General features: G+C 35.9%; 1 protein-coding gene and 1 pseudogene across 21 annotated transcripts in view; one reads left to right on the top strand and one right to left on the bottom strand.

Annotated features, from left to right (window-relative positions):
• Window positions 1–22,278, top strand: part of EPB41L2 (erythrocyte membrane protein band 4.1 like 2) — a 208,748-nt gene that overhangs the window by 171,302 nt on the left and 15,168 nt on the right. For 12 of the 20 annotated variants that reach the window (XM_081296262.1, XM_081296261.1, XM_081296272.1 and 9 more), the window contains 8 exons: window positions 1,393–1,494; window positions 5,433–5,603; window positions 7,668–7,721; window positions 7,920–8,483; window positions 10,299–10,421; window positions 12,251–12,349; window positions 13,923–14,003; window positions 18,888–18,996. In XM_081296262.1, the coding sequence (XP_081152388.1) occupies window positions 1,393–1,494; window positions 5,433–5,603; window positions 7,668–7,721; window positions 7,920–8,483; window positions 10,299–10,421; window positions 12,251–12,349; window positions 13,923–14,003; window positions 18,888–18,995 (1,302 nt within the window). In that variant the 3' untranslated portion in view covers window position 18,996. The remainder of the gene's footprint in view (window positions 1–1,392; window positions 1,495–5,432; window positions 5,604–7,667; window positions 7,722–7,919; window positions 8,484–10,298; window positions 10,422–12,250; window positions 12,350–13,922; window positions 14,004–18,887; window positions 18,997–22,278) is intronic. The other 8 variants (XM_081296270.1, XM_081296269.1, XM_081296267.1 and 5 more) reach the window with 7 other exon arrangements.
• Window positions 16,042–17,051, bottom strand: LOC308650422 (transcription initiation factor TFIID subunit 9-like; annotated as a pseudogene). Its single transcript has 2 exons — window positions 16,648–17,051; window positions 16,042–16,593 (listed from the first exon to the last, which is right to left on the bottom strand). The product of its transcript is annotated as a transcription initiation factor TFIID subunit 9-like (transcript).

Below are 22,278 nucleotides of genomic sequence, written 5' to 3'. Positions count from 1 at the left end.
GTGGATTATATTTATAATGTTCTAAGGTCATTGCCATGAGGATAATAAGTTAAAACTTACGTTTAAAGACTTGAGTCCTGTTGAATGTTTTATATGATACAACTTAATATTCAGACTTCCCAGTAATGATGCATAGAATAAATATCATTTTTAAAACATTTTTAGTCATAATGTCTTTTCACACTTATTCTTTTTTCTTTCTATAGTTTACTTTTCTTCACCACAAATATAAGTAATACCTGTAGAATATATTCTTCAAATGTTTCTCTCTCTATTCCTATGTATCTCTCTTTCTCTCTGATCCCAAATCCTTCCTGTGGTTGACCAGGAACTTCCATGGGCTCATAATACTTGAGAACAGTGATCATACTCTTTATTCTGCAGTTTTAAAAATTGTACAAAGATCTTATCTCCAATTTCAACTTTCAGTGTCTAGTGTGGCTTGATGTTGTCAAATTGTAGACATTTAATTTAGATATTCTAATGCTATTTTTATTCACCTTTCCTTAAAAAGCCAAGCTGTTGGTTGCCCTAAGTTTCAAAGTTTGTGACATTTTTAAAATTTATTTATGACAGTGGAATGCATTACAATTCTTATTACACATATAGAACACAATTTTTCATATCTCTGGTTGTATACAAAGTATATTCACACCAATTTGTGTCTTCATACGTGTACTTTGGATAATAATGATCATCACATTCCACCATCATTTATAACCCCATGCCCCCTCTCTTCTCCTCCAACCCTTCTGCCCTATCTAGACTACAGAGCAATAGTAACAAAAACAATATGGTATTGGCACCAAAACGGAATTGTAGACCAATGGTACAGAATAGAGGACACAGAGACTAACCCACAAAACTACAATTATCTTATATTGGACAAAGGTGCCAAAAACATGCACTGGAGAAAAGATAGCCTCTTCAACAATGGTGCTTTGAAAACTGGAAATCCATATGCAACAAAATGAAATTAAACCCCTGTCTCTCAACATGCACAAAACTCAACTCAAAATGGATCAAAGACTTAGGAATAAAACCAAAGTTTGTGACGTTGAAAGGAAATAGTACTTTGAAAACAGATTCGCAAAAATAATTGCGGAACTGAAGAACAAAACTTTTGAAAATATCAAGACTTAAAACACCATGTGTGATAGGGTAGATACCACCTAAATTTTTATTTTCAGATTTCCTAGAGATAATATCAGTTTTAGCAGTCTGCTCTAGAGTTTTCTGGAGAAAGTGTCTGATGACATGCTAAAAGCCTTCCTTATGTGCCACTTCATCTGGCTTGTTCCACTGACTCACACAGTTGTTTTATGTTTGTGTTGCTATAGGTGTAATGTATGTGTCTTATTTGTTGATTGTGTCTATTGTTTAAAACAATAGAGAAAAGGAGACCATCTTTTCAAGGATATTTTGTCCATGAAGGAGAAGTACCTGACGGCAGCAACACGGACAGTTGAAGATAAAGCCCAGGAGGCGGACAAGGTGTTCACCTTGCATCCTTGGATCTACTCTTGCTTTTTGCCCCTTTCCATTTATTCTGTCCACATCCATAGATATTTCCTTTTTCTTACGTATCAACCTTAATTTTTTCAAATAAGTTTTTGATTAAAACTGATTCCTCATATTTAGAAGCATAGAATCATCAGGGAGGTGCATAAGCTCTTTACTTGAAAATGCACAATTTGAAATGAAGAAATAACAACCAGTTTAGCTGATAAAACGATCCCTAGTTTGATGTATGTGGCTGACAGTTGGGAAACTATAATTTCATGTGAAAATGCACTGTATAACTCTTATGCACACTGTGGTTCTGTTAAAATAACAAATTATATGTGCATTAGGTTACTAGTTCACTAATCACATATGAAAACCTGCAGTTTACTTTTAAGACTTTTAGTGGGAAAAAAGACTTTGCATCATAGCAGCCCTTCTTATCTCTCTCTTGCTCCCCTTTATATGAAATACCTGATGTTAATGAGGAAGTTGTTTTCCAGCACTTTTATATTCTCTCTTCTAATTATATTGATCATGCTTACTCATCTGGTCGGCCTGGGAAGTTTAGAGTCTAGTGGTGGAGCTAAACAGCAGATATATTAGTAAAAAGAATTCAGGTACTAAGAAGTAACTGTTAAGAAGGTAAAATACAGTGCTGTGTTAGAAAGGGGATAGGGAAGCTGCTTTACCATTGTGGTCAGGAGGACATGTTAATTGAGTTGAGACCTTGCTGATGACAAGGAGTTGGACATGTCAAGACTTTTCCATTTGTAGGGAAGAACAAATGTAACACCTTAAGGCAGGAACTTGTTGAATAAGGCTGAGCACAAAGGAAGGTAAAGGCCAAAGAAGTCAGACCTACACATCATGTCAGGGTCTTAAAAATTATATTTATGGTTTAGAATTATGTTATAGGAATGATGGGAAGCCATTGGAGATTTTTTAAGGTGAGTCTTGATATAATTTCCTGTGTGTCAAACAGAAATCCTTCTGGCACTGGATAAGAAATGGATTATAGGGGATGTGAACAAGAGAAGAGATCAGTAATAAAATATTTCCCTTCTGTAAAGTAGATTTTGTTAATCACTAGAGAGTAATCATTAGATGCACAGTAAAGAGTGGGAAAGGAGGGAAACAATACGAAAATTCCCTTAAGGACTTTGAGGTCCAGGTGAGGTGAAATCATTTCTGGAACACTGCAAATGAGAAACGTAATGTTATAAACCCAAAGCAAGTGGTACGTGTTTCTCTTCCTCCCTCCCTCCCTCTCCCTCCCTCCCTCTCTCTCTCTCTCTCTCTCTCTCTCTCTCTCTCTCTCTCTCTCAAGTTTAGCTTGAGACCCAAAGCCAGTTAGACAGTATGTATATAATAAGGACTTTAATATTACATGCTTTTAAATATATTTGTAAACATCTGTCTTCCATAAGCAGGCCGAATGGCATCATTTGATCCAATGTAGAGTGATGTCTTTGGATTTCTGCAGTAGGAAACTGGGATTTTGATGAAGATGTTTAAAATTATTTTTCTGGATCTCATGTTTTAGAAATGTACAATATAGCTGGGCGTGGTGGTGCACACTTGTAATCCCAGTGGCTTGGGAGGCTGAGGCAGGAGGATAGTTAGTTCAAAGCCAGCCACAGCCACAGCGAGGTGTGGCTGTGGCTGTGGCTCAGTGGTTGAGTGCCCTTGAGTTCAAAATCCCTGGTACCCTACCTCAAATGTACAATATAAAATGTCTTATAAATGTTATAGTAAAATGAAATTATGTGAAATTTAAATCGGGAAAAGCCCCTATTCAGCTTATCTGCATTTGAAGTTGCAACTTTTTTCTGTACTTTTCCTCTCCAATACATGTGAAAAAATACATACTTATTTGCCATGCATGTAGATTGTTCTAACTATATTCATTTATTTGCCCCAGGAATACATTAAATACATTACATGCATATTTTTTTTTCCCTGAAATAACGTACTACTATTAACTCAAAGTATGTGAGCAGATGAGTATACTGCAGTGTTTTGACTTTAACAATTCCTTTTTTCTAGCTTTTTAAAATTGGTACATTGTAGTTGTACATAATGATGGGATTTGTTAAATGTTCATGCATGTACACAGTATGACAATATAATTTGGCCAGTGTTACTCCCAGTACTTCCTCTGTTCCCCCCTCCTCGCATCCCCTGTTTCCTCAGAATACATTTTTAATTTCGGTCCTCATATCTGTATTTTCTTTTTGCTAAGGATTTTGCAAGGTTTCTTGTTTATCTTTGAATTATATTCCTTATTGAAATGCAAAATCAAAGATTATGTGCAAGTATATAATTTGACCAAATTTTCCAAATTCTCATGTATGGGTTTTATAGGTTTTTATAAGCAGTAATAATTTCTTGTTTTAAAAAAATAGGTGCACTGAACTTTTAAAATGGTTTTGGTTTGAAAGTGAATGATTTTGAGAATAGAACAAAAAATTGAAAACCAAGTCATTTAGTCCTCAATGGATAAATAAAAATTGTGTATCCTCTTAAGAATTATGAGAATTATGACAACGTGGATAAAGTATTTTCATGAGTCTAACAGAGATTATCTAGACAGTAGTTTTCAGATGCTTTGAAGGTATTTTATTGAATAATTAAATGTGTGACACTTATTTAAATTCCCCAGTATTCTCTTATTGGGAAGGACTCCCTTTTTACCCCACCCTTACCCCTAGAGATGGTGTCATCATTGGGATTATAGTTGAACTGAATTAGTCTAGAAGCTTTTTTTTTTCCTGAGTATTACAAGCATTTATCATATTCCCTTCCTCATCCCTCTTTGTTTACTGTCTGAAGGGATGTCTCAATCTCATGCATTTATTTGTATATTTTTAAAAATATATCTGAAGAGTGGGATTTATTAAGAATTGTCTTATTCCTCTGATACTTCTTGGTGATTCTTTTTTTAAAAAAATATTTTTTTAGTTGTAGTTGGACACAATACTTTTATTTAATTTATTTATATGTGGTGCTGAGGATTGAACCCAGTGCCTTGCACATGCTAGGTGAGCACTCTACCGCTGAGCCACAATCCCAGCCTCTTCATGGTGATTCTTTTTAGCGACATTCCAAGATTCTAAGAACAGTACCCAGCTTTCCTGTTGTTCTTTCAGGCAGGTTAGCAACCATTGTTTAAGGAACAAAAATGTGAAAGTTAAAATTTGCTTTAATTTTTCAGGAACCAGTAATTTTCACATTGCTCACTGAGTTTTCAGACCTGGGTTTGTCTTATTTAAAATTTTTCCATTTCCTGTTGCTTTTAGCTAAATTTTTTTTAAAGACAATCTTTTTATTGTGTAGAATACTTAGCATGCCTGAGAGAATTACTGTGGGTTGCTGTTAAGAATGTTGCACAAAATCATGTGCAGAGAGGGGAAGTGATCATAGGGGCTAGATGATTGGGGAATGAATGCCTCACACACAAAATATGGCCTGTTAGTGGCAAAATCTGAAAGGCTTCAATGCATAGGGGAGGGTTTTGGGTGGGGGTGGGTGGGAGGTGACCCATGCTGTAGTATAAGAAGAATCTCAGGTGTAGGAGCTACTGAAGAGGCCATTCTGTGCAGAGAGACTTGAGGAAGTACCCAGGACATGTGCAATAGTATTTGGTAGGTAGGTAGGTTGTGCTGTTTGTGATAAAGATTCAGCAATAAACCAAGTTTTAGCTGATTTCTGTAGGTTACAGTTACCAAAGATTTTTAAGCAAGGTGGAAAAGCTTGTGTTCAGACATACCTCCATATACTGCTGTAGAATCTTCAAAATTCTCTTCTCTCAGTTTATGCTGTTCTATTATTCTTTCTTGTGTAACCTTTCCTTTTTTCCAATAGGTCACTGCTGTCTGTTCTGATGTATTGTTAATTCTTTGCTCTTCCTTTTCTGACCTCTCTAGAGCCTAGAAGAGGAGATAACATCAATTTTGTTTAGTGGAAAGGGCTTTTCTGATAGCATGAAAGCCACCTTCCTTTCAGCCACCACTTGGACAGCAGAGGGCGCTCTTGTGAACCCTAATGCACCTCCTAGAGAAAAGCTTTCCTCCTCGCCCTTCTCACACTTGCCAGAGGTGCATTTTACTTTGTTTCCCCTGTTACTAAAAGCCACATATGAGAGTGATTTTAATTTTTTGAATATTCAGGCCTCCTTCCCTCCAGTGCTTTCACTGGTGAAATTAAAACTCTCTGGGAGAAACATTCAAGGAACAGTGACAGAATTTGGATATTAGGAAGAGAAATAGATTGGGTGTTTCTACTGATGCTTTTGGTTGAAAACAGAAACAAAAATTCTGCCTAAATTCAGGGAATCACTTGAATTATGATGGCCTGGAGCCTGAGGTGTTAAGTAGAAGGAAAGCCTCAACTAAGGAGAGTTCAAGTTTTCAAATCCAAATCTTGGGCATCTTCTGAGGTTCATTTTAAAAATTCTGTTTATATGAAAAAAACTTGAAGTGCCTGCTGTTATCAGTGAAGTAATTGTTTTTGAATGACCCTAAGGGGTTCTCTGAATTTGAGCAGAACATATCCAGCCATTTGAGTTAACTAATAAATAGTAAGAATAATTCATTTACTTGTAGTAATCATTAAATGTCTGATTTAGAAGTATTCTGATCACTTGATATCTTTATTTATACAGGAATTTATAAGTAGTTACAGTTAAGTGTTATCTGCTTATAAAAATAATTTCAGAGTATTTTTACATTTAATGTGTGAAACCTCCTGGTTTTCAGTAAAACTGGAAGGATGATTATCTTTGTTCTGTTGGTCAAATGATTTATATGGTATGAATTTTGAGCAACTCAAATATAACTTTACCAGACATTTAAAAATAACAGAACAGATCAAAAAGAGCTTGTGAGTATATGTTGAAAGATGCTGTGGACAAGTGTGCCATTTGAGCACCTTTAGCTCTGGTTGTCCATGTTGCTGGGGCAGATGAGTGTGAAATCCCGATATCTGTTACCACAGTTAGCCTTGGCAGCTTCACAACAATGTCCAGAGGGTTCAGAGGCACACAATCAAAAAAAGAAGAATGTAAGGAAATTTGAAGCTTTAAAATGAATTCCTGTTTAAGAAAGAAAAGTTTCTACCCTAGTAAATAATACCACAGCACAGTAATTTTTACTACCCTATTTCACTGCATAATTGTTGCAAATTTTATGCCAAACATTTTTGGTTTTTACCAAAACAAGTAGGATGCAACCATTATATGAAGCTGTTTTATTTTTCAATTGTGCTGGCATTGCTTAAAATTATTTATTATTGAATTGTCTTTGGTGTAAAATTAGTATTCATAGAATACTTGTGAATACCATTAATGCAGTGGCAACAATTATGTAATGAAACACAATATTAAAATGTTCAGTTGACAAGTATTTGTCAGACATTTAGATATTGTATTACTCAAATAGAATAAATTAATTTACTCCCAAGAAGATCATGTCTCTAGGGAATAGGAATGAACCTCTCCAATAATAAAGTCGATCCATTTCAGATTGCAAAGATGCTAGTGAAGGAACTAAATCCTAAGAGAAAGCACTTGGGGCTGTCATTGACATCTGCCCTCATGTGTAGTATTTGCTAATCTATAATACAAATTGGGATGTTATTGACAGTCTTTGAAATGAACATTTTTATTTTGATAGCTATCTGAAGCCAACTATAATTTTGCCAATAAAGCTATTTTTTAAAAGTATTAGCAAATAATTATAGGTACCATTTCCTTGAATGCTACATTTATTGAGGAGTCAAGGTTCCAGCCTGGGTTCTAGAGTCTGATTAAAGCCCAAACTGTTGAGTGTCACATATCCCTTTAAGTGCTCAGTAAGCTTTTATACACACACACACACACACACACACACACACACACACATGACACTTTACATAAGTGGTACTTGTAGGTATAATTTATAAATAAAAGAATTTTGTTTCTTGGGAGAATGCTGGTTGTTTTTGTTCGTTTTTTTTATATGCTTTTTGGCATTTGTCTTAACTGTCCTCTGTGTGACCTTGAGCAGAGTTTTTCGTAGACGTTCATTCTTGCTGTTCTGTGTTGTGGTGTCAGATGTCTGTTTTGGCGGTTGTTGAGGTAACTCCTTATTGATTTGTGTCCTTGGTTGCTTTTTGTTCCGCAGACACGTGCTCCTGCGTCAGAAGGTCCTTGCACTGGAGCCAGGGATGCTGTTAAGGTTCTCCCCTTTTCCATGTTAACACATTGCCTGACACCTCATCCCCTCACGTTTTCCCCGCTTCCCTTTCAGTCAGCCATCATAATCATCTTTGTTTTTCTCCATGACATGAATCTGCCATCACTTAATTTGGGTTTCTGTTGTTTTTGTTTATTCATATATTTTTGTTTTCCCTCATCCATCTTTTTTTTTGTACAGAGTTCACATGAGACTCTGAATGTAGTGGAGGAGAAGAAGCAGGCAGAGGTTGGGAAAGACGAAAGAGTAATCACAGAAGAAATGAATGGTAAAGAGATATCACCTGGGAGTGGTCCTGGGGAGATTCGTAAGGTGGAGCCTGTGACACAAAAAGACTCCACCTCCCTGTCTTCTGAGAGCAGCAGCAGCAGTGAGAGTGAGGAGGAAGATGTGGGAGAGTACCGGCCCCACCACCATGTGACCGAGGGCACCCTAAGGGAAGAGCAGGAGGAGTATGAAGAAGAGACGGAGGAAGAGCCCAGCGGAGCAGCCAAGGTAGTAGAGAGGGAGGAAGCAGTGCCTGAAGCCAGCCCAGGCAGACAAGCAGGTGCCAGTGTAATCACAGTAGAAACAGTGGCCCAGGAAAATGTAGTTGCCCAAAAGATATCTGCAGAGAAGAGTATAAACGAAGGCACGGTTAAGCAAGACATGGGAGAAGAAACAGAGGAAGAGCAACATAAAGTTAACGGAGAGGTGTCTCATGTTGACATTGATGTTTTGCCACAAATTATTTGTTGTTCAGAGGTAAATGGGAGTTCCAAGCGGGAGCTAAGCTATAGAGCTATTTCTCAGGTGGGAAACACCTGCCTTTCTTCTTCGCCTGTCTTCCAAATTCTTCTTCAGCTTTTTCAAAAAGAATTTTTCTCTCACGGGAAGAAGGGGGAAAGCAATGCTTGTAGATTTTCTGCCAGCTCAGTTCATGGTTTCTAGCTTCTCTACTGCCACTGGATCACCTGTAGGGTAAACTTTCCTACAATCACCTCATCATTTTTTCCTTGCCATTGCATATTTAAATTTTCTTTGCATGTTTGGAATGCTCTGAACTGTTTTGTCTTTATTTGCACTGCTTCCTCAAACGAAATGCCTTTTCCCCCATTGGTATTTGTATTTGTAATGTTGAGAAAATGGTCAATGTGAGTGTGTGTGTTCCTGTCGTCAGATTGGATTTGACTTTTGGACTCATTCTTGCTCCTGAACTAAAGGTTTTTAGAACTGACGGCAGGCTCTGATAACTGTGATGCTCTGAGTGCAGTATCCTGCAGTGATGAGAACAGTATTTCTTGAATGCTGCTGTGATTTCTGTTTTTAGATTCCAGGGATTGTATGGTTTGGTTAAGAACTTTTTCCTTCCTTCTAGGCAGCCAGAGGCTAAACTGTTCAGTAGTAGAAGGAGGGAACCCTTCTCTTCTTGTTCTGTCCTTATATCAGCTCTTTGCAAATTGATTATATGTTTTGTGAATTATCTACATTGGATATGAGTGTTCTTCTTTTCTCTTTAAGAAAGAAAACTTTCCAAAGTCCACTTCGATTAACTCTTGGTCATTAGATGCAATGAGTTAGGCTGAGGGAGGGTTTACTTCCATGGAAATGCTTCTCAATTCTAAAATGCCCACGGTATAGGGATTTATTCATATTCACTCTGATAGGTAGAAAATCTTGAAGTGACTGTTTTGAAATGATTAAATGGATTTTTACTATGTCACTTTTAAACTTTGTATTTCTCGTCAGAGAAGATGTTTTAAGAGTCTTTGATTATTTTCTGCATTTGATATATGGTTGTTCCTCTTTAAATAATTATACCTGTCGGGAATTTTCTCTCAGAGAAAGTACTGTAGTATTTTAGTAGTAGTATCATAGCCTGACATTGTACTGTATATACATGCTCAACAGAGTACACTGTTAAAAGACCATTGAACCTCTACTTTCATGTTTGAAATTGTTTAAAGTGTTACTATAACATTAATAGAGAAATTTTAGACATAACATTTTAACATGTAATACAGAAGGAACACTGCAAATTTTAGGCTATGACAAACGAAACAATCACTCTTGAAGATATCCTTTCTGAAAATGGTGTCTTTTGGGGAGAAGAGCACATCTTTGTCTACCTAGCTGGCATGCTAATTAAAAACAATAAGACTTCATATAAACCCTGTGATGCTTTAAATTGCTGTAGCAATCAAGATTATTTCACTTTGAGTCATTTTCAAACTTTTTTCAATATTATCATTACTTTTCCAAAGTAAAGAATATACATATATCAGTGTAGTAGTTAAGGGCCATCATAATTTGAAGAATAACATGATTTAAGGAGTTATCATATTAGCTTATTTTTTATATATGTACACATATACACATACCAACATGTGTATGTGTGTATATGATATATTTGAAGGAAAGTTTTTCTTTCATATCTTTTGTTTGTTTTATGTTATTTTTTTCCTTTGTGCATGAGTGTATGTTTGGATGTTTCTTAAACAATTTATTTTTGAAGGTTCCTTTAAGTTCTTTTACTTTATTACCTCTAGAATTTATTTTTCCCTTCCTTTTCCACCTCAGCCACCAGTGGTAAAAACAGAGATGGTAACAATTTCTGATGCCTCACAAAGGACAGAAATCTCCACCAAGGAAGTCCCTATTGTCCAAACTGAGACCAAAACCATCACATATGAGTCTCCACAGGTACAAAAGCTCAAGACTTGGACTGTTTGAGTTCTTCTTTACTTAGTATGTCTATTTCTGTTTTCAGTGTCTTGTCGTTTACATATTCCTGACCTTGACTTAGCTTTTCACATCTCCATTTTGTAACTGCCCCCCCAACAACATTGCTATGTTGCTCTCAGATTGAGACAGAGAGCTGCAATCAAATTGGCGACCCAGTATATTTATTTAGAATAAGCAGTGTGGATTTCATATGTATTATTGTAAGGTATTTCTGGCTTGTATCCAAAAATGTTTGTATACACTTGGAAAATAGATTGTCTTGTGAAGTTTACTGAATCTGATATATTTTGTGGTTTAATAGCAGATGGGCTTTTTTCTTTGCTCTAAATTCCATAAAAACAGATCCAGTCAACTCACTATCATACAAGTAACACACATATGCACACACATACTCTCCCTCCTTCTTCATGTTGGATTATTTTATTTTAGACATATGTAGTCATTCATACATGACCTGTGATACTGTGTCTAAATAATTATCAGATTTATGTATTTGATTTTAGATATTTAGACTTCTTCTGTAAAGATTTTAAATAAGCATTATGATGTCTAAACTTAAGAATAACAAAAAAGGAAAGTGTTCATCATTTCAAAATGAACTGTTTTAAATATATATGATAAATATTTTCTCTACTGGAAAGTTTGACCTTCTAGGTGGGATTGTGCCAGGTGGAGCATGGCAGGTTATTGCCCTCTCCAAATATTTATTCTGGGAATGTAGCTCAGTGGGGGAGAACTTGCCTAACATGCAAAAGTCCATGAGTTCAGTACCCAGCGCCACCGAAAAGGTTTAATGTCTTCATGAGTAGAACATTTTCTAAAATTACTCATCCATGTGTGCATAGATTCCATATAAGCACAAACAGGTTTCTTATGTGTATGTGTGTTGGGAGCATTACTCATGTATCTTTACTGCGGTAAGTACCTCATAAAGAAATACAGGTGCCCAGTGCATATTTGAGAGAAATTTCCTCTTACCTTAGTCAGAAAGGCTTTAGATTTTCCAGTTATTTCTTGTGTCAGATATGTCACTTCTATGTTAGAAATCAGAAGGCAGATATGTTTGATATAACTTAAAGTGTTAGGCTCTTAATTTCTTTGCTGTGGCAAATTCTAGAACTTTCTACCTCTTCCAGTATCAAGCAAATTAAAATAAAACCTATTTTAATATATGCATGGAATTTATATATGTTATATATGTAGAGAGAGAATGCAGACATGCAATATTGAAATATGTACCAATATGTATACTCTCAGCACACAAACTATTATAGCAACTGTGTAGTTAAAAAAAAAAATCTAGAGATAAGCAGATAACCAAATCACTGAGGCTCAGTGTCTCTTGGGCTCTGTTGCTTAGTAATCTGAGAAAATGTTTATCTATTTTTACCCACCTGTGCTTAAAAGACAATAACAAACTCAGCACTTCTGGTCACTGTGGAAACTTCCCTGCCTGCCTCTCTAGTTTTCTTTTCTAGCTTCTGCAAATGTTCCTCAGACAAATTCTCTTGAGTCCTTTGTAGCTTTCCCTCCCACCTTCTACTTCTGCTTTCTACCCACAGGGTTTGCTGCTCCATTTGCATTTAGCCTTTGCCTCTCCTCTGTTTTAAATGCCAGCCACTCTCCTGGACCGTAAATTACCACTACAGACACGCAAAGGATAGGCGGATAGCATCTTCTGCAGACCATATAGATTTTTGGAAGATGCATATTCAATGGGGAGGGGTTCTCTGACAACATGATGGAAGTTAAGCATTACTTTGTATTTTTCCCTCAACTATCCAAAGATTGATGGCGGGGCTGGTGGTGATTCGGGCACGTTATTGACTGCACAAACCATCACATCTGAGTCCGTGTCGACAACGACAACCACACACATCACCAAGGTAAAGCAGTCCAGGGGAATCTAGGGAGAGGATGGTACATTGCAAACAGGATCTTTTCTGAATCGTTTCTTTGTTCCTATACTCATCTCCAAGTAATACACAGACAGTGCCAGTGGAATAAAAAATGCCTTGATTTAAATTAACTGATAAATTAGCCTCCATTGACATGTATTTAAACCAAATTCCAATTTTTTAAAGTACAAGGGGGTAAAAATATCTTATGAATAGCTATAGTTAAGATGGCTACAAGAGCAGAGATCATTTGATAAGCTGCAAAACTTCCCTTATTTCTTTAAGATGTTAGTATGTCAGTTTGGGGGGCATTCTCCCAGATCATTCTCCAAGTGTTTTAACACCAAATTACCAGGCGGTCCCTGGCTTGCCAGCATAAATACCGATGCCCCCTTCAGACGTAGAGAAACCCAGAATTATTTTTAGGAGCTTCTAGGTAATCAGATTTCTATCTTAAATCTTATTTTCTAGTATTTCCTTTCACTTCTACTTTTCATATTTGATTAATTTTTAAAGGTTTTAAATGTGTCCCTTGTGCCCCCCCCCCGTGTTCTTCAATTCATCAATAATGAAGAAAAAAATCAAAATAAGAACACACAAAAAAACAGCTGTGTATATTAAAAAATGTCATATAAATTATGCCACCAGTGCTCATTTTAAAGCATATCAAGTTATTAATGTTAGTGGTAAGTCTTAGAGTAAAAAGCCATCACTTGTGACTTTGTTAGAGTTGGCAAGGATGGATGTGTTTTTTCAGAACCATGTGGTATTTTCCCATTGTCTCTATTTAGAAGGTCACAGGCAGTTGATCTCCTAAGCCTGCTCCAGTCCATCCCAGTGCTCTCCGGTTACACCCAAGTCAGTAACTGTGAGCAGTTCACCCAGGGTCTCCTTCCTCCAGGTCTCACCTTACCTTTGCATAGCCATGCTCCATGTCCCTAAGGTCAGTCACATGCATAACTGAGATCAGATCACACATTTAATGAAAACCTCAGTGTCTTCCCTGTCTTAAGCCAAATCCTAGTCCTATTTTGTATTGCACTAAATAAAATGAACAGAATTACTAAATGAATTTGTATGATTAGAACCAAGCAATGAAAACTATAATATCAAACAGGTTCCTGAATCTTAAAACTGATACCAGAATTGTTAAAATTATTCTTAATTCTACAAATACCAGTTATTTCTTCTTTCTATTCTCCCTTTTAAAAACTGGCCAGTTGGGAATGAAGAAAACCAGGAAATTATAACAGAATATCTCAGTCAAATTACTTGGATTAAATGATATTTAGCCTATCTTAATCTACCCTGAGTCTTGATAAGTTAATTTTAGGGTTGCTTTCAGTTGAGGGATACTTATGGATGCTATAACTTTAACAATAGATTTCTCTATTGAACTTAATAATACAGGAAAGTCAGTTTCTAGAACATCAGTCTTCCATCATTCATTGTGCATGGCTTTATGATGAACAGAAGGTCAAGGTGGGTTCCCTTTTTCTTTTCTCTGCCTATGTAAACATGCTTTAGTCATTGCTGTTCTTTTTCTTTTTATGACTTTTAGACTGTAAAAGGTGGAATATCTGAAACAAGAATTGAGAAACGCATTGTGATCACAGGAGATGCAGATATTGATCATGACCAGGTAAAGACCTTAGGTTCTAGTTCTAAAAGCGACTTTACTTATTTGCTAAGGTTTATGTCTGTCATTTTCTCACATTCCTGGGTAAACATCTTCTCCCAGAACTTCATAGATGAAGTCCAACTCCTAAGTTCTACTTTGCAGCCTGTACATAACCTATCCTTTTAGCTTTTCTAACTCTGAGTCAGCATAAAGTGTGAATGGCTACTTATTTCCCACTGGCTTTACGTGTACTTTAGAGTCAAAGTCATCTGAAGGATTTGGGCAACCATTAGGTATTCATGTGGGCCTGGTTTAAAGATAAGTCATCAAATATTTTTTTTAAAGGTCAATTTAATGACAATGACTTCTGAAAAATGAAAAAAAGCCACTTTTGATGTATTTTTAAAGGAATGGTTAAGTGTCTTTTGTAGCATAAGAAAAGTTGGACTATTTACCACTAGTTGTTTTTCCTTATTTATTACTTCTTTTGGAATGGAGGAAGGAGGGGAAAATAACCTAAGATCTCATACAAAGTAAAAATTTATAGTGATTCTGAAAAGTTTTAAGAGGAATTATGTTTCCATTCTGTATTAAGATTGGCATAACACAGGGCTTTAAGTAAGCAATGAATGGAACCATTGGAGATTTGATGAGTAGCTTTAATTTTAGATTACAGTCATAACTGATGGTTTTATTTTATTTTGTTTTCTGAGTGATTTTAAAAGGAGGCTATTTTACAATGACTTGAAGAATGGAAAAGAATGGTTCAGTGGACCATTTCAGCTGGGCTGTAGGAGCAAATAATAGTTATTCAACTTTGTACACAACATTGAGCTCAGGAAAGAGAATTTTGGAGAAAGAATTTCTTGCTTGAGAAAGGTTCTGTATGTGACTAGAGAGAAATGGATGTTTTTCAGGCCTACAAAGAAAATGGCTCCTCATTTTTTTTTTTTTTGGCCTTTGTAAGCATTATTTTATTTACATAAGTCATAATTTAAAAAATTTCCTTGAGTGTTAAATCTTGATTCTGGGTTTTAACTGAGGTGCACAAGTTCCTAGGAGATGACTACTATTACTCCACCTTGGGAAAGAGGAAACCAAGCCTCCAGCTTCCCATAGAGGGTTCTGTTTTACTGCTGCTGTTCACTGGGATAGTTTTGAGTTCCCCACTGTGAAATTGTAGCAGAGCTGATTCTTAACTTTTTCCTTAGAACTCCTGCTCAGTGAGCAGTTCTTGAATTCCTATAGTGTGCTAGGCAAGAGCCCACGTTTGTTGGCATGGTAGAAAGTCAAATTGGAATGTCCTCCCAGCAATTGTCTCTTCTGTCCCACTGAACCTCTAGGTCTATTCAGACTTTAGCATACCACTTTTCACAGTTTACTCTCAGGTTTCATTTTATGTTTTCCCCCCCTTTGACTATTTTACATGAAAACTTCAATCCAGGTACTGCTTCAGAAAGGCAGATAAACAATCTGAGGCATAAGCACCAAAATAATACATTTCTAACTCTTAAGTCACAGTGATACTACAGCCTTAACTGTTGCTACAAAGACACACATCTCTTTTGTGCAATGATATAATGCATGCTTCAAAAATAGTGTTCAAATATCCAAATAAAGAGAGTAGAGGCTTAACTTCTTTATGTTTAAAGGTAAGCATAAACTTTGAGTAAAATTGTTTCTTCCCATACATTTGTCACCACAGGCTCATGATAGATTCTCTTTCTTCCTAAATTGAGATGATAGAACTGTTTTTATTTATTTATTTATTTTCAGTAATCAAATCAATGAACAACTTTAGTTTTTTAAAAAAAAATTTTTTATTTGTTTTAATTAGTTATACATGACAGTACAATGACTTTGATATATCATACATTTGAATCAGATGGGATATAATTTCTCATTTTTCTGAGTGTACAGGTTGCAGAATCATATTAGTCATGCAGTCACATATATACACACAGTAATAACCATTACTGGTCCTATTAAAGAAAATCTAACATTTCAATTGAGAAGAATAGTAATTATTATTTACTCATTAAATACTATTGAAGTTTTCTTAAAACAGAACTTGAAAATATCCAGCATGTTTCTTCAATTTCAGAACAATGGGTTCAAGACCAAGTATACAGGCTACATGCATCAAATCAGATTCCAAATTATCATAGTCGCCGCCGCCGCCGTTGTCGTCATCTTCTTCTTCTTCTTCTTCTTCTTCTTCTTCTTCTTCTTCTTCTTCATCTTCATCTTCATCTTCATCTTCATCTTCATCTTCACGTTTTCTTTTCAATGCATTTGATGATTCATTGGTAGTGTTTTGTGATGATACCATGTTAGTGGTAATATCTTATTCTGTGTTTTTGGACCCAATTAATGGTGGATCATTCAGAACATTCTGAACTGCTGATGTTGCGCGGTCTTGAGACTTTTATAGCAGAGGCCTGTGAAGCAGACATCTGTACTGTAAACCTCTGCCCTGTTCGCGACATTGGAGTCTCTACTTCAGTTGAAACAAACCTGGTTTTGGGGGTTGGTGTGCCTCATATGGGAGTACTTGGTCTGCTAGTAACACTTAATTGTGGAACTGTTACTCTTCCTGCAGAAATATATGCTTTGTGTTTCTTTTTCTTTCTTTCTTTCCTTCTTTCTTTCTTTCTTTCTTTTTTTTTTTTTTTTGTAAAGACTTGAACCTATAGTTTGGAGCTATTAAGTACTATCTATCAGGAGGCAGTTTAGGACCTTGGTTTGACCAGTGGCAAAGGTATTTGATTTCTTTGCCTTGCAGTATCTAATAAAAAAAAAATCTCTTGGGGGAGGAGACATAAAAGACTGGTCAGCTTGACACTGGATTTCCAATTGCACATCATCTACATCAACAGTAGATTTCTTAGCATATCTGGAACAAAGTTTAGCATTATCTAGAATTGTGGTCACTTACCGGAAGGCAAATTCCAACATCTGATTTATAACTCTTGGCTCATCTTCTGTAATCCCCATATCCTTCAGGATTTGTGCCATCATCTGTGCATCTTTCAGCATATTCTTGGGAGACATCTCGCCAGACTCCATGATATCTGGTGATCAACCTTCTAGAGCTAAATTATCCACATTAATGTATTTCATTCCTGATCTTGATGCAAGTTCTTTGCCTAGTGTAGTGTTTCTAACCCCTGGAGTACCTGGCCTTTTATGGCATGTTTCCATTGCATGATCAGATCCAGAGGCACAACTGTGGTCTGCATTTTGGGTCAGGCAGTATGTTCTATGAAGCTATTTTTAAATGAGTAATAAGCTCCGCTGTTGAAAACTGATGTTGATCTTGTATTAATTTTAATACCATTAGAACCCTTTTGAGTTCCTTGTCTACATTAAAAGGAATTTTACTAATGGATAGAAGTCTTCATCTCAGAGAAACAAATGTCTTGTTAGCAAATTGGAGAGGCATGTTTTTAGGAAACCTGGTTTGTCAGGATACTTTCAGATCCATACCAGGGAGGGATGAACTAAACTGTGGTTGCTCTTCAGAGTTTATTTCTAATAAAATAACTTCTCATTTTGGCAGTACAATGTGCTAGTTGTCTCTTGGTCCCTATTGTTGTCATAATAATGTTTTATAGTATTTAAGTTCTTATGCTTACATTATGAAATGAAAGGAATTATGACAAACTTGATTTCAAATGTATTTGAAAGCGATTGGGGCAGTTTTTTCTTTCTCCCTATTTTGTTTTGTAGCTTTACCATTTTTTAATGAAGTGAAGTATAGGGTTTTACTTAGTAACCTCACAGCTGACAGGAACAATAATGCAAACAGAAGTGCTATTTAGGCAAGTGGCAAAACAGAAGGAAAACTTGCACTGCTTTTTTTCAAGTGCATATTTTCTTCGACATAAGCTGTTTTCTGTCCTAGGAAAATTTATTTTCTTCTTTCAGGATTATTTCCAAGAGTTTGTCATTCTGTGGTGTTTTGTTTTCTCTTACTCTCTCCCAGAACCTCTTTATAATTAAAACTAGCAATAATTAAGAAAAATGTATTATCCCTCCGAAAAACAGGATGTTTCCCTATTGCCACAACTTTTTTTTAAATAAACTTTATTTTCTGATAAACATAAAGAAACTGCTTTGTCATTGCCTAGTTCAGGAAGAGACCATCAACCACTGGAGTCAGCATTCCCAGTCCTCTCTTTCCCTGCCATTCCCAGTCCTCTCTTTCCTTTCAAATGCATTTATCAGATTTTTATATGGCCTTGAGAAAGATCCATTAATCTTCAGGCCTTAAGATTTTTCACCTACAAAAGAGGGACTTGCACTTGATAATCTAAAAATTAGTCTATCTGTTCTGTAGCTTAACTAATTATATATGATTAAGTTTATAGATACTTTCCCTGCAGCATCTTAGTTCAGTGAACATTTTAGTTCATAGGTGTCTGAGAGGGCCAAGATAAGCAGGCCTGGTTCCATACTTTGGAGTTTCCAGTAATTATCACTTTAGTGTATAGATAAGGCACTATTCTAGCTGCTTGACATCATTTCTTAAATTCATACAACAAACCTTAAAATAATCTTTACAACCTTAGCATTATTCTCAGGTTACTGGTAAAAATACAAAAGCTCAGAGAAGAGCCATTTTCTCAAAATCTCCTAGTGAGTACAAGCCTGGGAGTTAAAGATACCATGTTTCTCCTACACATCCTGTCATTACAAAGTGGACTAGAGGAATGGGAAGTTTGGGAATACGAGAAGCATATTCATATAAAATGAACAGTGATCTCAGTTTGAATCTTCCTGCTTTTTTAAAGAAATAAGACTATTTTAGCTTGTATCGCAGTTCCAGTTGATGAACATGCATGAGTTTTATCATCCTGAGGTGGAGCCGCTCATGACTGTTTTCTCTTCTGACCTTGGCAGGCATTGGCTCAGGCAATCAGGGAAGCCAAAGAGCAGCACCCTGACATGTCAGTCACAAGAGTGGTAGTGCACAAAGAAACAGAACTGGCAGAGGAAGGGGAAGAATAAGGTAAGACAGCCTGCTTTGCTTGTGGCCTTTCTTATGACTGTTGTGATCCTGGGAAATGTAGTTTTGTATTATTGTATCTGCTTCCTATACTGTGTGTGATTTTTTTCAGATTCTTATTAATCCCCAAGTGTATCTGCTTTGGTAGCTATAATTATAAAATCTGTGGCCTGTAGGTATGTAGTGTAATTAACTATGATTTAGTTAGTGGCTACAAAAATTGATTTTTATGTGTTGCTTTACTCTATTAAATGTGGTAGTGTATGTTATATTAATTTATGTTCACAATGATCCTTTGGGAAAGGAGCTGTTACTCCTATTGCTACTACTACCACCACCACTACTAATTATTATTATTATTAGTAGTAGTAGTAGTAGTAGTAGTAGTAGTACTGGGGATTAAACCCAGAGATGCTCAACCACTGAGCCCCAGCCCATTTTTAATTTTAATTTTTTAATTTTAAGACAGGGTCTCACTAAGTTGCACAGGGCCTTGCCAAGTTGCTGAGGTTGGCTTTGAACTTGTGATCCTCCTGCCTCAGCTTCTCTAGACATTAAGAATTATATATTAGAATGAACCATAAAGAAAAAAAAATTGCTTTCACTATGTAAAAATTGAAAACTTTAGTTGAACTAACAAGTTTAGGATAAATGATAAAGCTTAATATGCCTGGAATAGAAAGGATTAATATCCTGAATATATTAAGAACTTTGTTAAGAAAATTTAAAACACTTTAGTAGAAAAATGGGCAGAGGATTAAGCAAGTTAACTATGTAAAAACTAAGTGAACAATAATCAAACTGTCTAGCCTTGCTATTTCTTAAATCAGTACAAATTAAAAATTCAGTGAACCAGTTTTCACATACACATTTGGCAAAAGTTATGTTTTTATCCAGTGTTGGGAAGGTGGTAGGAGGAAAGTACATGTTGTTAATAGTATTTTCTGTAGGACAGCTTGGCAAAACATAACTTAAAATATTTGCATTAAGCATACCCATCTTTAAACTAGTTTTAAGGATTTATCTTAAATGATTAGAGGTGTTTACAAAGTTTTCTAACAAATGCATTTATCACATTTTTATATATACTAGCAAAGGATTGTCAATAATCTATCTGGGTATGGTACATACCTATAATCCCAGCAATTTGGGAAGCTGAGGCAGGTGGATTGCAAGTTTGAGGCCAGCATGGGCAACTTAGGACCCTTCTTAAAATGAAAAATAAAAGGGGTGGGGATATAGCTCAGTGGTAAATCTCCCCTGGGTTCAATTCCTAGTCTCAGGGGTAGGGTGTGGGGGATCTTTAACAATCTAGATAGCCAGTAATAGGGGATTAGTTAGTATGTTTTCCTGCTTCCATATGAGAACTAAGAAATTCTCAATGCAGTGAGTAAATGTTCATAATTATCTATTAGAGTTTTGAAATGCAGGTCTTATCACACAGCATAGTAAGATTACTGAAAAAATCTGTACATTTAAAAAAAATCTATACATTTATCAGTTAACAGGTGGGTAACCCACAGAACCCCACAAGAATGGCTGGGTCATAAAGCACACATTTTTCATCTTGCACTGAAAGACAAGGGAGTGAGGGCTTCTGCCATTTCACAGCTTCCCCTTGAGTTTTAATTTTCGCCAGTCTGGAGAATATGAAATGATATATAACTGTGATGATGACTTTCATTTTCCTTATTAATATCTTTTCCAATGGTTATTGGCCATTCATATTTTTTTCTATGACAACACAACCAGGAAATTTAAAACATTTCTGTGAAATCCTTATTCACCTCTTTGTACTGCTTTATCTTTCTTTCATTTGATTCTTGACAGATTTTAGATATTCTTTTCCAATTTCATGTGTTACAAATATCTTCAGGTTTGTGATGTGTCTTTCATTATCATTATAGTTAGACATAGTTATTACAGTTGGAATTTATCAAATTTTCCTTTTTTGAATTATGTCCCCCACCCCTTTCCCCTCATGATACTAGGGATTGAGTTCAGATCCTTGTGCATATTAGGCAAGTGCCTACCACTGAACTATATCCCCAGCCCTATGAACCATATTATTTTTATACTCTGAAGTATCAAAAATATTTTCCTTCTAGAAATTTTTAACATTTTAATATATTGATAATTCATTTGAAATTACTTTTTTTATATCAAAACAGTGATCTATTTGTGGAATAAGTAGGCACTATTCCAGCACTGCTTATTGAAAAGTCCATCCTTTCCCCTTGTAATCTGCATTGTCAAATCTCAAGTCCTTTATGTGAGGGTGTGATTCTGGCACTCTGTTTCCATTGGTCTATTTATTTGTCTCTGTACCAGTGCCATAATGTCTTAATTACTCTGGAATTACATAATGGGTCTTGGTACCTGACAGTGTGTGTCCCCTACCTTTGTTCTTTTTCTTCATTTTTGGTTCTTTCTTTTCATATAAATTTCAAAATCAGATTGTTAGATTCTAAGATTAAGTCCTATTTTTTGTTGTTGTTGTTTGGTACTGGGGATTGAACTCAGGGGCACTAGACCACTGAGTCACATCCCCAGCCCTATTTTGTATTTTATTTAGAGACAGGGTCTCACTGAGTTGCTTAGCACCTTGCCTTGCTGAGGCTGGCTTTGAACTCACAATCCTGTCTCAGCCTCCCTAGCTGCTGGGATTACAGGCATACACCACCATGTCTGTCAGTCCTGTGTTTTGTTTGCAATGCTGAGGATCAAACCCAGGGCCTCTCATATGTTTTACCACTGAGGTTCAGCCCTGTGGTATTTTAACTGCAATTTCGTCTACTCTAGAATAGATGAAGTTGCAGTTATATTTCTTTTCTATGAACATGAAATGACTCTCTCCACTTATGTCTTTTTTAATATCTCACAATTAAAGTATATAGTTTTCTAACCAGTTTCAGTCACAAATTTTTTTCTAACTATTGCTAGTAGAGAGAAAATTGATCTTTTTATATTGATCTTATATCTAGTAACTTTATATTTTTTAAATACAATTTCCCACACAGAGTATAATATTCAGTCACCTGAATGAATGCACTCTGTTACATGTGAATGCTGATTTTGTTTTTGAGTTGTATTTGATTTTATATATGGAAAAGTGAGCATTCTTACCTAAAGACTAAGTTCCATATTTTAATCTTACCAGGTATCAAACCTAGTTGACATTGGGCACATGAGGGGAATAGTAAAGTCTACCTTTGCTAACTTATGGTACTTATTAAAAGGATATAGTAAATAAGGAGAAACGTGAGGGTTATACAATATGAGAAT

Source organism: Spermophilus citellus (genome assembly GCF_964194105.1).
Source record: "Spermophilus citellus genome assembly, chromosome: 5".
NCBI lineage: Eukaryota > Metazoa > Chordata > Mammalia > Rodentia > Sciuridae > Spermophilus > Spermophilus citellus.
This window is presented reverse-complemented; position numbering and strand designations above follow the sequence as displayed.